Raw genomic sequence first — 14687 nt, 5'->3', positions numbered from 1 at the left:
GATGAATTCTTAAGCAGATCTTGCTGATAATTGTATTTCATAACTGTCATACGGAGAGGGACTGTCCGCTGAGAAGCTATTTGTGTCACTGCATCTCTCTCCCTCTCTCTCTCTTTCTCTCTCTCTCCCTCTCTCTCTCCCTCTGCAGCCTCTTCAATAAAACTCAAATCACGACAGAGATTGTTAAGTCTACCTCCAAGATTATTAAATCCAAATGGAGAATTTATGGGTGACACTTCATAACAATTAATCTGAGATGCTTGATTAATAAAGTTCGCTCACCCCCGCTGCTCTTCCCTCTCCTCCTCCTCCTCCTCCCCCCCCTCACCCCCCTCTCGTTCTCTTCTTCTTCTTCTTCGTCGTTGTCGTCGTCTTCACCCTCCCCGTCACTAAAGTTGTCCTGTTTGAGTGGGATGGAGGAGGAGGGGAATAGACGTATGGGTGGCAGGATGGCTGTCAGGGACGACATGAGTGTCATTCTTTTTGATTAATGGAGCATTGTGACCCCGCCCCTAACCCCCTCCCTTATTTCCCAGCATGCCCAATCTCACCTCTGTGGAGCCTCCACCCCTCCCCACCCCGCTCCCCCCAATATCAGGTAAAAATAGATGTGGGCCAAGTTATGCTCCCTATTTGAATCCATGTGAAAGGAAGCGCTGATCAGAAGGAGGGATGGAAGGAAAAGGGGAGGCTAGAAGAAATCGAACGGAGAGGAAGAGATAAATGTAAGAAGATGAGGAGGAATAATTAAAGTGAATGAATGAAAGGAAGGGGCGACTTGAGACGAATGTGGATAAGGCAGCAACAACAGCACACCAAAGCAAAAACATGAAGAAGGCGAAAGAGGAGAAAAGCAAAGTAATTTTTTTTTTGGGGGGGGGGGGGGGGGGGAGAATGTCACCTACCTAACCTTGTCACCATGTTAAGTCAGCTGTGATTAATTAGTTGAGTGAGACTGAGCAATTAGGTCAGGAGTGTGTGTGTGTGTGTGTGTGTGTGTGTGTGTGTGTGTGTGTGTGTGTGTGTGTGTGTGTGTGTGTGTGTGTGTGTGTGTGTGTGTGTGTGTGTGTGTGTGTGTGTGTGTGTGTGTGTGTGTGTGTGTGTGGGTGTGTGTGGGTGTGTGTGTGTGTGTGTGTGTGTGTGTTCTCGTGCGAAACATTCTTTTCCATCTAGATCCTTTGAATAACAATACATGAAATGATCCAATCTATAAAGCAAATACTATTCCTCGATGCCTGGTTTACAACCTCATAAGGACAAAACCGCTTCAGTCCAGCAATATAAAACAAACAAATCGAATCTAATCCAGCACATAATAAAGCAGTAACGTAATTTTCGGGGGGGGGGTTATAAGAAGCCGAGGACCTTTTTACATGAAAATATATAACATCAATTCACAGAACTTAACAAGAACTATTTTAAGATCCGGCTGATCTGCTTTTCCGTAAGTTTAAATATACAGAAAAATACTGGGATAGAAAACTGTTTAAAAAAAAAAAAAGTGTTCAAACTGATTTTTTTGATTTTTTTTTTAAGAAAAAGGCTTCATATTACAAAGACTCGGTGGTATATTATCGTGGAAATGTGGCCCGAGATTCATTTAAAGGAGCACGAGGATAAGAAACCCTTAGACAAATCCTTGAACCAGTAAAGGCTTACAAAAAATCATATTTAACAATGATGGCTATATATTTTCCTTTTTGCAATTAAAGAGTCCCTCTGTGTAATTTAATGCTTCTTTTCAAGTGTCGGGTCCCCTGAGACTTGGCCTGTAGCTATGCCATCGCTCTTGGTGATTATCATTAATGAATGTCGGCGAGGACCATCCCTCAATGTGACTAGGGAGGAAACACAAGCCCTAATTAAAGGTTCCTATTCATAAATATATGCCTCAAACTGCACAGTTCGACTGGCGCTATGCACACAAGTCATGTTAATGTCAGAAAAGCACCTTTTTAAGAGCATTTCCTCCCTTAATGCACGGCACAGCAGCGGCAGTGACAGATCCTAGCAGCCAAAGCCCACAGCGAGGGATCTGTGCAATTTGAGATTCGCCGATTTAAATTTGAGAGTAAAGCCGAAGATTAGGAAGCTCTAATTTGACACACCAGAGGGGCGATGACAAAAAGACGCGACTTCTAACTGTGGCCTCACCGTCGTGATTGAGCGCCACAGTACAGTTTTGCGTGTTATCCTAAACAGACTGCAGTGTTTTTCATCACAGGGAGGTCGCTGCAAGCTCACCGAGTTGTTGTTTTTTTTGGGTTTTTTTTTTTTTGCAGACTGAATCAGATTCCTTGGAGCAGTGATAATGTTAAACAGGTTTACAGGCTGCCACTAAAGGCTGAAATAATCCTAATTTCTCATGTTTTCTCCTAAACACTCGTTTTAATTGCGCTAAATGTGGAACTGACAACTGCTCCCATAAACACAATCGGTTGCGTTGTCACATCGCTTTCCCCACACAAAGCCATTGGTAATTGTTATGTGTAGACGATAATGTTAACATTGGGGATGATATTCCACATTCTGCATCCTGTCTGATTGTTTTTCTTTTCCCTTTTTCCATCAACGCAAAAAAGAAAAAGGAGAAGAAGGAAAAAAAAACTCTTGCCGGAAAAAGAGCTTGGAGAGACAAACATTTGGCTGCTTCTCTTCCCCCCCCCCCCCCCCCCCCCCCCCGCCCCCCTCCCCTCCTTTTAATGGCTGAAAAATGCTAATTGGAGTGCACGTGTCAAAGAAAACAAAAGGCAAGGGAGGAGGAGAGGGAAAGGAGTGTGCATGTCAGAAAGGCTGGTATTTTGAAACGTTAAATATGTCACGTTATCCAGCCCAGTTGTGAGGTTGTTCCAGTGAGCCGGAAATCTCTTGCTGGCTGTATTTGTCCGGGTGAAGTTTGGCCCGCGGTGGCATGCGATGGAGCCCAAAGGTATTTGTCGTTATAGCCCTTTCTGATGCTCTGTAACTGTATATACTCGGCTGAACAATCACTCCGTCGTTCGTGTAAACAAGCTGAAGTTGCTTCCTCCCCGCGCCGTTTTTTTTGAGCTGTAAAATAACACCTCTACGTCCCCGCGAGACTCTAATCCTTTAATAAACTTGCATCTGTCGCCGCCGCACCACGTCTCATCACATCCTTCGTCCAAACTGACAAAATGAAAAATAATTTTAAGAAAAAACGCCCAGGTAGGGATTACAAACCTTTAATTGCATTGTCAAAACTACAGCAACATATCTGGGGTTTTTTCTTTTTTTTTTTGTCTGTTTTTTTTAAGTCTACACGTTAAACAAGCCATGGAAAAGTAAATCTCTATAAAATATCAAAACCCCTCACTCTCTTTTCTATCCCTCTCCCTCTCCATACTCACACTTGGCATTTTAATTATGCAGTCTTATCTGATAGATGTGGAGATATAGCTCATGTCAAAGTTAGAGCCTGGTCTTTATTAATTTTTTATTATATATTCTTATATTCCGGCTGTCAATGAGTGTCTGGAATCTGATAGGACCCATCATTGATTGAAGATTACTCAAGATTATTCGGAGAGGTATTATCATAAGCTGTAAGCTTTCATCATTTCCAGTGTTCACTTATTTGAGTGACACTAAGAGAAAAAGATTACACACTATTTCAGGTCCGCTGAGTATAAGTTTGTGAGTCCAGCTCTGTTCACTGCGGACGTTAAAACTGCACGCGAAAGCCTGACAGCAAATATGTTCTGCAGAGGAGCCCCCGACTGTTTGACATCAGAGGGTAAAATGCTTGGGTGGTTAGCCACAGGCCAAAAGTATGCAACAAGACATTAATTATTCATGAAAAGTACCAGGAAGGTGTTAAATTCAGGGTTTAATTTACTTTTGGTGTTTTGTAAACTTTGTCATCGTCACAAAGAAAGAAAAAAAAAAAACTCCAAACATCAAGAAATGCCTCTACTTTGCTGCGCTATTCAACACGTTGTTTTTTTTTGTTTGTTTGTTTGTTTGTTTTTTAAAACAGAAAAGCAAGAAAGGTTGCTCATTTGCTTCGAGACTGAATTTCCGGAAGATGTAAACCTGAGACGTCTCAAAGTAAATTCTCTTGATTATTAAAAAAAAAATTTAAAAAGATGTGTAAACTTGAGTGACTTGACTGTAGATTTGTTACTCTTGAAATGTGTAAGAGGATTGTGGGATACTCTCTGTGGCCGTGATGTTGATGACGGTGATAATGATGATGATGATCATAACGAGGGGAGGAGGAGAGCTTAAATACTATTAGAGATGATGAGACGATAAAGAGAAAGAAATGGGGAAAAAAGAGAGTTATGTGGGGGTTTTTTTTTTTTTCAAGCTGAATACTTTGTAGTATGTTTTACCACCAAGTAACACACCGTGACTCAGAGCTAATTATAAGTGCGCAAACCTCAAGGCGTAACTTTTTTTTTTTTTTTTTTTTAACAGTTGTAGAAAAAAAATAATTGTTTGCATACAAGGAAAAATATCCCAGTAAGAAATATCATATTAGTTTAAAAATTTGTGGCAAAATGTGGAAAACAGTTGATCAGCGTGTCGCTCAAAAAGCAGAATATTATAATAATCTCCGTCACACAACACAAAGCCCATGCAGTCATTCATCACCTTGTATGTGCCTCAAATTACACGTCAGCGCATCATTCTCACTATATATATATTTTTTCTTTTTTTTCAATTCCTCTGGGAAACACACAGTGTTATTAAAAACAACAATGTTTACATGGGGAAATCGTTCTGTTTGCCATCGTTTGGTCACGATATTTTAACGATTACAAACTTTTCCATGCGGAGTACCTCACCCGATCTGACAGCCCGCAGGACTTCTTGGCAACGCGACTTCGCTAGATCTTACAAACGGCTCCTCTTTAGACGGCGGTGTCAGGCCTGGGAGGAAACAGGAGAGACACAAAAGGAAGTGGAGTATAATGTATGTAGATGCACATGACGACTACATGGATGTTCTCGCCCCCTCTGAGGGGAGCATGCTCGCGCAGAAGAGAAGGAAACAGGATGGCATGTCATCCTGCTGTCACTGCACCCGCAGTTACGTGGAAGAAGAAGAAGGGTGTCGTGTATACAAGTCGGGGGTGGCGGGGGGGGGGGGGAAACAACCGTTTGTGTGTTCGGCTTTTGTCATTCATGGACACGGGTGGTTGGATCAAGGACGGGGGGGGGGGGGGGGGGGGGGACTACTGTAGCAAGCAATTTGGAGCATGATCTCCAGATCGTATGAGCGGCCTGCTGTTTGAAAGTCTCTCGTACACTGAGGAGTCTTTACTTGTTAGGTCAGAGGTCAACGTGTCCAGTCAGTACGAACGTCTTTTTTAGAATTAAGAGATTGTTTCAAATCAGCTCTGGGCTCACAAATATGCGTGTGTATGGTTGTGGTGGGGGGTGGGAGTGGGGGGTGGGGGGGAGAAGAATACCGTGAGGGATTAGATTATGCTATAAAGACAAAAAAAAATAAAAAATCTATAAGTATGAAACAAAACAGGCTGAATACCCCAGACACTGATAATATAGTGCAGCGATGTTACAACCCTAGCCTCTTGAATCTCACTGCCCTCCCCACCCCCCCCTGCTGGCCCAGTAATATAAGATCCTACGAGTCTTTTGCTGAAAACATGTAACCTTTAGAACCAGGGATGAACCACTTTCATCAAGGCGCCGGCCAAACAAAGTACACCAAGGCCAAGTTGTAACCAAAACGGTAATCACATATTAGGGTTGGAGATAACAAGTGACAAAGTGCCGACTGAACGACTTAGTAAAACTTATTGAATCAATAAACATGCGTTTGATAGTTTCCAACATAAAATACACATTTAAGGAATGATTGTAAATGATACTGGGTTTAAATGTAGCTGAACAATATTTTTAAATTCGGGTTGAATTCGGGTTTGGAATTCCTGCTGGTCAACACGAAGGCAGATGGGGGCTGCATGTGGACCTCCACTTTATATTTGCTTCACACCAAGGAGAAGATGTCTTTTTTTACTCAACTGACATCCAAAGATATAGTACAACAAAGCCACGCGTGTCTGCTTTATGTTTTAATAAATTTGTTGTTCACTATTATTATTCTGAGAAATATTAAATTACCTTGATAAGGATTGACTTGTTAATGACAACTTAGTTCTATAATTATTTGAAAGAGTGAAAGTATTTTCCTTATTGTGCTGCAGGATTCTTCAGTCCCACTAGAATCACTGAGAACTCCTGAATCTTGTAATTACATATAGCCTTCAATCTTTTATTTTTCATTACGTGGTGCATTAATAAATACATTACCTTTCTAAACACCGTCTCACAAACTGCAGACTCAAGAAGAATCAAGACTCATTTAAGTGACTTGAGTAAGATTTTCAAGCAAATATGGCTTCATTTGAATTAAGGCATTGTGCATTTAAAAAAAAAAGAAAGAAAAGCAGTTAATCCTGAATCTGCAGCCATGCATTTGAAGTAGTCGTGTCTCTCCTGTGCTGAGCTGAAATGCGCAGCTCTCCTGTCTGCCTGCGCACTTTCAGATGGAAATATCAGTGACGTAAGAGCGCTCCATCAATCAGCGGGCCGGCCGCATTGACAGACAACGACAGACAGATGTTGGGGCGGTACTTGGTATTTCTTTTACCACATAATAAGCGACCTGCGACAGCTCCCCTGCGCATATGATCAGCTTTGCGCTCAGGCGGTGATTCCCAGAAGAGGCTACGGACCGTCGAGGAAGCAGAAAAACTTCAGATGGGCTCCTCTGCTCTGCGTAATGCTCATTACCTGTCCACTGTGAGAGAAATACGGAGACTTACCACAGTCAGGGAGTTCCCCTCTTCTTTTTTAAATCCAGTCCCCTCTATAATCCGGTCCAAAGGCTTCATCGTAAATAATAAGTCCGGTGGCTTGTTGTGAACACAAGAGCGCACAAAGTCTGAACTGTGCCAGATTTCATGCCATCCACGCTCTGTGATTATCAGTGCACCTCAGGAGGGAAACAAAATAAAAATATATACAAATTTAAGACTTTTCCCCCCCCAATCGCTTCTTCGCCATCGTCCCCTGCAGTAAACGGATATATCACGCTGTCTCTTTTGAGATAACATTAGCCCAGTTGTGCGCTCTTTATAAACACTTTATGGTGGATAATAGTTAGGATGGAGTGTAGGCTATTAATGGAGCCTCTTGTGGATTCAGAGCCCCTCCCCTTCACCAGAAGCCTCACTAAAAAGGTGTAACGAATCGATCTGCAGCCTCCTTTGTCCCACTAAAGAGGTCGCCGAGAAATATCCACTTTTTTCTTTTTTCTTTTTTTTTTTTTGCAAACTTTGAGACGGAGAGAAATCTGCACTGCACATTAAAACACCGTGTAAATAGATCAGCAGCATCTAATTAGAGCTGAAAACTCAAGATGCTTTAAATATTGTTGGCATGGTGCAAAATAAGTTTAGGTCTTTGTGGGAACTTGGATTCCTAAATATTGATGTTTTCTAAATGTATTCTCTAAAGGCAGACAGGCCTCATTGTGCTGCGGTTGATGCAAATATGCTACTTGTGCAGGATCAACTTTGTCTAATTTGGATATTTGTGCTTTTTTTTTTTTTTTTTTAGTTAAAATGTATTTATTGTAGTAGTGATGCATGTAAATAGTGGCATCAAAACCCTAATTAAATACGCTGCAGCTGTGATTTCTACATTCAATTTGTTTTTATTCTGTTAAAAAAAAAATAATAATAATCTTTCCAATCATCAACTTTTTGAGGCACCTCTCCTTCTATTGTTTGAATGCAAGGTTACAAATCGCCCCCCTCCTCCCCTCCGCCCTATCAGGACGCACCTTCTCCGAACGCGCAGGGACGGAGGAGGCGTAGAAATGAAAGCCATCCCAGTGAACAATTAGAGCCGCAGATTGACAGGTGGGCTCTGACTGTCAGGGTGACGCTTGTGGAGGGGTGGAGTAAAGGAGAGGCCGGAAAGGCAGCTGGATGTGTCTGTCTATCAGTGGGAGCTGTCTGAACGCACCGCGCATCACCAATGTGCGCACATTTCACTGCGGAGAACATCCGGGGGACGCTCCTTGCGCTTTACAAATAAACAATTATCAACGTAAACAACAACAAAAGAGAGGAAACAATCGGCAGAGAGATCCGGGCTCAGCAGGAGGGCCTGCTCGCTGTTTTTTTGTGTTTTTTTTGTGATGAGTTTGTGAGGAAGAGACCAAAAAAAAAAAAAATCGTCAAGTGTCCATGTTGACAATCGGACGGTAAGCGCATAGTGTGACTGCTTCATGTTTCCGGAGAGAAGGGATGCGTGATGATTGCTGCCGGTGGTTACTCCTGACTGATTGACATACACTCAGCCCGCCTAACGTGTCACTCTTTCCTCTCTTTTTTTTTTCCTCCTGAAGAGTGTAGCGGAGTGCTGGAGACCGGAGCTGGTACCTGGAGCTGCGGAGGAGCGAAGCGCCGCGTCGCACCGCACCGCGCCGCAGTTTGGACTCGTCTCCCACCGGCCGAGTGAGTTAAAACCGCGAGAAGAGGAACCCCGTTTACAACACTTTAATTTTTTTGCTGTGATCAGAGGTATGAAATAGTCCGGTGAGGGGTGTAAACATTTTTTTTTTTTTTTTTTTTTTTAATGGAAACGCAGGGACCGGCTCAGGCTGCCTTTCCGTGTCCGTGCCCGATAGACTTGAGCTCCGACAGCTTTTAACCACACCAGCCTGCGATGACTTTTTCTGATCGGCAGAAGTTAACACGGGAACCCTTTGTTTTTGCTCTAAATCGCTGCTGATCGCGAAGCTTTTTATACCGGACTGTGCGCTACTAAAAAAAAAAGAAAAAAAACGCTCACATCCGCGTAAAGACCGAAGCTCCGATCAGGAAAAGACTTCTCCACCCTGCGAGGGATCTACACTTTCAAATCAAACCACCCCACAGAAGAAGTGAAGAAGAAAAGAAATCCGCTGCTGGCTCTGATTTCCTCTCTCCTTGCACCGGTTTCCTCCCCGAGCTCGTTCGCGATTTTGATCTCTGCATGAAAAGTCAAGCGGAAAGTCTCGCAGCAGCATGCCGAGGAGAAAGCAGCAAGCACCGCGGCGGTCAGCAGGTAAGCCCCGGCTCTGCAATCCAACCCTCCATACACACTCCCACCCGCATCGGAAAACACGGGCAAAAACACGCACACTGTCCGACCGCCACATATATTCTGTTCCCAAGCTCACAGGCCTGATCAGAGACTCTGTATTTAAATGTCTTTATGTTAAATTGTTCGATTTTCACCACATCTGGCTGGGAAACAGCAGGGTTTCATTCAGCCATTCTTGGAACTTTCCCTGAGCTGCACTTCACTTTCATTGCTTTTAAAGCTGATCCCAGACTATAGGTTCACCAGCTATCCAAGTATTCCAAACAAAGCTCGTCTTATCTCCTTTGCCTGCTGTTTGATGTGTTGGTGTCAGTAACTGGAAAAAGAAAAAAAGAGAGAGAGAGAAAGAAAAGTAGCGTATTTTCAGCTTGTGTTCCGCTCTGGGATTGCCATCCTTGATTTGATGCTTGATTGATCGCCTGTCATGCGACTGCCTTTGATCTATTCATTCCTGATAAACATCAGTAAATCATTCACACACGGAGACACGCATGCGCCCTCCCTCAAAGGAGAACTTTTTAGCCCCCGCAGAGGAGCGCAGAACAGACAAATTGAAAGAAAAGTTCTCAACCGGGATAAATACTTTGCGATTAAAACCCAAGGGGGAGGGAACATGGGAGGGAGGAGAGGAGGGAGGGAGGGAGGGAGGGGTGTTGGGGCGTATCGAGATCACAGAGGGGGCATTTCATGCAGAAATAGTCCCAAAACACTGCAGGGCAAACTGGGGAGGTCACCTCTGTGATGGTCGGTCTGTTGACCTGACCTCTGTTCATCCTTCTGTACAGGAAGAGGTGTGAATCGCTCATCAGTGCCGGAGAAAATAATATGTGCTGCAACATAGTGCGGAAACACAATTGGGCATCACAAAACTCCATATTGTAAGACCAGGATGTGCAATAGTACAGTGGGTATTTCTGAGTTTCCGTCAAAATATTTAAAACATCTTTTTTTATCTCACTTTCAATGTAAACATATAAAAAGCAAGAGCGTTTTAAATGGATTTCACCCGTTCCCACACCAGTGGCGACGGCTGCCATGCAAGGCGTTCAACCTTCATCCGGACCATTTTGGAGTTCAGTGTCTTGCTCAAGGACACTTGGACTGGACAAGATGTGGCTGTTGAACCTTTCAGCTTCCACCAGTCAAACCACAGCCACGTCATCGTACACACACACACACACACACAATGCACTTTACATGCATATTTTCAGAGTTTCACGCCACTAAGTTCCCGCCAGCGCCGTCCTTCCCCCCCCGTTTGACGGTCCGGCCTGCATGTTTCCGTTAAGCTGACCAGACGTGAACCGCTGCGCGAGAGAATCGCGTGTTTGACCGAGTCCATTTGATGTCCCTGGGAGATGTGTGTGATTGACATGCATTTCCAAATGACGGGGAAAAGAGGAGGCCTTTGAAGTTCATGCAGTAATGACCAAAGCCGAATAAAACAGCTGTAGAATGTTAAGCAGGCGGTGGAAATGTGAGGTTAAGCAGACTTAATCAAGGTTGTGACGGAAAGACTTTGAACTCTGTGGGGCTGTAATTTCTAATTGACGCGAGGCTTTAGTGATGGATAGAGAGAAATGTGTTTGAAGAACAAGCCTTCACACTGAAAATGAATAGTCAGTTTATAAGTCTGCCACAAATTGTGGTTTAAAAAAAAAAAAAACTTCATAAAAGAGCATGTGATATTTTGTCTCTTTCTCTCTTGTCCTTTTTCCTGTTTTCCAGCCTCTTCTGGTCGTTTGGCTGGGCTCTGAAGTGGCCCCATTCTCGCTCAGCTTTTGAATATTGATTTGTCTGTATTTCTGACAGACACATGCATCACAGGCAGAAATGGTCAATCCGGGCTTGGCAGGCTTTGTCTCTACATTATTTCCAGCTCTTGACATATGGTCAATCCAAAAAAACTTGAACACTTCGACTGATGTGTGCGAGGGAGAGGAAAAGCAAAGGACTGCTTCCTTTAGTGAAACACACACACACACACACACACACACACCTACCTATGAGCGCAGGCTATTTTTACAATGCACTAGCAGATATTTCCACAACCCAGATTTGTCACTTTGGAGTTGCAGTAAAACAAAATGTTGCATATGCTCCTGAGAGAGAAAAGGAAGGGGTGTGTGGGGGGGGGGTTTCAATAGCTCTTTGTATGCCATTTGAAATGGGCTCTGTTTCATCAGTCACAGTGATGATTTTAGACCCTGTAATGGCGCTGTACCCTATCTAGTTTATGACCAGTGACAATACATCAGTGTTCTTTCATTTGGAACCGCATTACTGCATCTGTTAGTTTTGGCAGTTGACTTCAGTGCAGTGCAATTTGAGCAGCAGAGACTTTTGCTGCAGTCATTTGTCGTCATTTTCAGGTATTTTTTTTTTTTTTTGCTTTTTTTTTTTTGCTTTTATTTCTTGTCTCCTTCCTCTCACTGAAGTGCGGCGGTGGTGATGCATTTCTCCAGTAATTAATGAAAGGACAACAATGCAGCAACAATAATTAGTACGGTAAACCGCGAGATGAAAAGTTGAAATGCATTTATAAGGCATTGAAAGAGCAACTTAGATTGGGTGTTCCTTGTGTCTTAAACTGCACGCTTTACATCCGAATAACAAGCGTTGAACTCGCCATGCTAAGCTACGACACGACAAACGGAATGTCGCCAGTGCCAGCTTTTGCTTTTGATTACACGCAATCAAACTTAGTTGTGAAATAATGAGCTGATTAATCAATTAGCCGATTTACATATTGCCAACAATTGTGATAATAGATTAAGTTGTTTATCGAGCAGAGAGTTTGACATTGATTGGGTCTGGCTCGCGGGTCCTGAGGCCGAGCTGCTTTTTTTTTTTTTTTTTTTTCAGCAAATGGAGCTTCTGTGGCTTTTGACCAGGAGGTTGGACAAAACCAAACGCATGCAGACGCCACAGCGGCATGCAGGATTGTTTGATTGTTGTTGTTTTTACAAATGGCCTCATTGATCACGATCATCAGTTGGAGTTGGCTGCAACCATAATTTGAGTGATTTATCGGATAAAATAAAATAAGCTTTTTTTTTTTTTTTTTTTTTTTTTTCCCAGTCATTTGTTTACATCAGCGTTCATTTCATGTTTAAATTGTCCAACTTCCATCACTTATTACAGCTGGGTAACCAGTGATGAGCTTAATACGTAGATTGCTGTTGCTGTATATAACACATCCGGAGAAGCCATAACTCAATCTTTGCCGGGATGGGGAGGTCACTGTTTTGATTGCTGGTAGAGAATTAATGGCATTGCTGCACGTCTGCTCTTGCTTTTACTTTGCCAACTGCGATATCTTAAATCAAACACTGTCACTCTAAGTAATGAATCTGTCAACTAATCATTCAACACGTCAGCGTGATTACTGTGTGACACCGTGTTTAAATTTATTCCGCAGGAGTTAAAAAGGTCTGGCTTCAGAAGAAAAAGAAGGGGGAAAAAAACAAAACAAAACCTGTCATATTTATTACCAAACCGGCGTTGGCATTCAGCTTGAGTTGACAGTGACCCCCGTGACGAAGAGCAAACTGTTAGTGACCAATCCACAGGGAGGAGGATGAGGGTGTGTCGTGTTCGTACTCTTGGTTTCTGTTCTTTCTCCAAGTGCGAGTCTGTATTCTGCAAATTAGCAGAACAATCAGTTCCTGCAGTGACAGAATTAGTTCATGAAGGGACAGAAAACGTGCCTGAGTGGAAATCTGGTTCTTCATACCTGTAAACAATAATTAGATTTCCTTTCTCTCTTTTCCTCATAAAGACGGAAGCTCACCGTGTAGCATTGACCAGGCATTTCATTCCCAGTTTAGCTCGGTAATCATGTTACTGTCGTACACTGTGTGTATTTGTTAGTGTCCTTTAATAGGTATCACTCAGTGTCTCCTAGAAACCACATTTTAATGACTTGTTTGTAGCTTAGCTCAACACATGTTTAATTAAAGAACTCTGCAACATTTGTCCACACTGAAGCACAATGAGTCCCACACAGATTAAACAGGACGCACTGACATCAGCTACTGAACTTCCTCCCCCCCCCCGAACAGATCGCCCTTTACTGCCACTATCGCTACCTCAAAGGAAGTCTCTTAATTATGACTTGAGTGGGCGGGGCCTGGCTTCTTCTGGATGGCATCATTAGCCGTGGTCCCTAATTATCCAGGTAGCTGACAGATCAGTGACGGGTCCACCGATTACTGCTGACAAATTCAGCAAGACGTCAAGTTTGCAAGCTGCCTTGATGAAATCAGCTCACAGTCGACCCCCCCCCCCCAATGCCCCCGCCTCGCTCGCTCCAGCGTAAACTCCACAACACAGGTTGCTTGCGAGTGTCATGTGACAGCTCAGCAATGTGCCGGACACAATGAAATAGTTGTGCCGTCGCGGTTAGCATGAGCTCGGCGCGAGCAGCTGTGCGACGAAAGGTAGTCTTTTGATAGTTTCATGAGTGTGTCTTTCCGTCAATATGAAAGAATTTAATACTTTTGAATTTGAATTTGTTGCTACTTTCCCTCTGATCTTTCCGCTAACTGCTTTCTTACTTTGTTTGACAGAACAGGAACAAAGTTCTAAGCTGCATTAATACATTTTGTTGTCGTTACTTGGCATTGTGTTCCTCTGCAGGAATTTGGCTCACGGCACCTGTCAACTAAGACGCGAGCACCGAAAGACGACTATTAAAACCTTGTGTTAGTTTTATCGGGATGCTTCTGATAAAGGATTTAATGACATTTGTCAGACGCTGCGAGTAAAAAAAAAAAATATATATATATATTATTTGAAGTCAAAGCAGATGAGAACAGTGTGTTTATGTTGGTGCATGGCATTCTGCATCACTGAGCACAACAAGGAGTTCCTGCGCGTGTATGTGTGTGTGTGTGCGCATTAATGTGACTTATTCTGATCCTGTGATAATGCAGTGTATGTAAAGTGTCATTAACGGGTGACATTGACTGAAGGAGTCGGTGGATATATTTGCTATCCCACACTCTGCTACACCCGCAGTTTCATTTGCATGTGGTGTCAGAGCCAGTAGGCCTTGAGGAAATCAAAGACACACACTAATGCGCACACTCGCACAACTCCGCTCTCTGTCCTCATCTTCCTGGAGGTTAAGTGACAAATGAAGATCGATGACTGCTCTTATGGAAAAGAGAGGGTCGAATTGAAAATATGTGGGAATTAGACTCACCAGCCGAGTGAAGATGTAAAGGCATTCAGAGCTCGCAGGCGCGAGGTAAAACTATCCCCGAGCTTAATGAGGTTCAGAGGAAGCAGGAAAACCTGGATTTTCACTCAAGCACGACACGAGAGGCCTCGACGTGGAAATAAAAGAAAACAAGGTCATTTTTACGGGAATAAAACTCACTAGCATCCTTCCCCCTAAATACTTCCTGCACTTATTTATTGTCTCTGATCCGTGTGTGTGTGTGTGTGTGTGTGTGTGTGCCTGTTTCTGATTCACAAAGATTTCTTGGCTGCAATTCAAAACAGCTGCAAAACAAAAGCCACAATGTACA

General features: G+C 43.2%; 1 protein-coding gene across 1 annotated transcript in view; it reads left to right on the top strand.

Moving 5' to 3' along the window:
- The first annotated feature begins 7958 nt into the window (after positions 1 to 7958).
- The window catches only part of LOC308122355 (teashirt homolog 1-like), a 32356-nt gene continuing 25627 nt past the window's right edge, over positions 7959 to 14687 (top strand). Inside the window, exons 1-2 of the mRNA XM_080484124.1 lie at positions 7959 to 8266; positions 8411 to 9111. Coding sequence (XP_080340250.1) covers positions 9072 to 9111 — 40 coding nt within the window. The 5' untranslated portion in view covers positions 7959 to 8266; positions 8411 to 9071. The remainder of the gene's footprint in view (positions 8267 to 8410; positions 9112 to 14687) is intronic.

This window comes from Lipophrys pholis (assembly GCF_963383615.2).
Source record: "Lipophrys pholis genome assembly, chromosome: 17".
Lineage (NCBI taxonomy): Eukaryota > Metazoa > Chordata > Actinopteri > Blenniiformes > Blenniidae > Lipophrys > Lipophrys pholis.
This window is presented reverse-complemented; position numbering and strand designations above follow the sequence as displayed.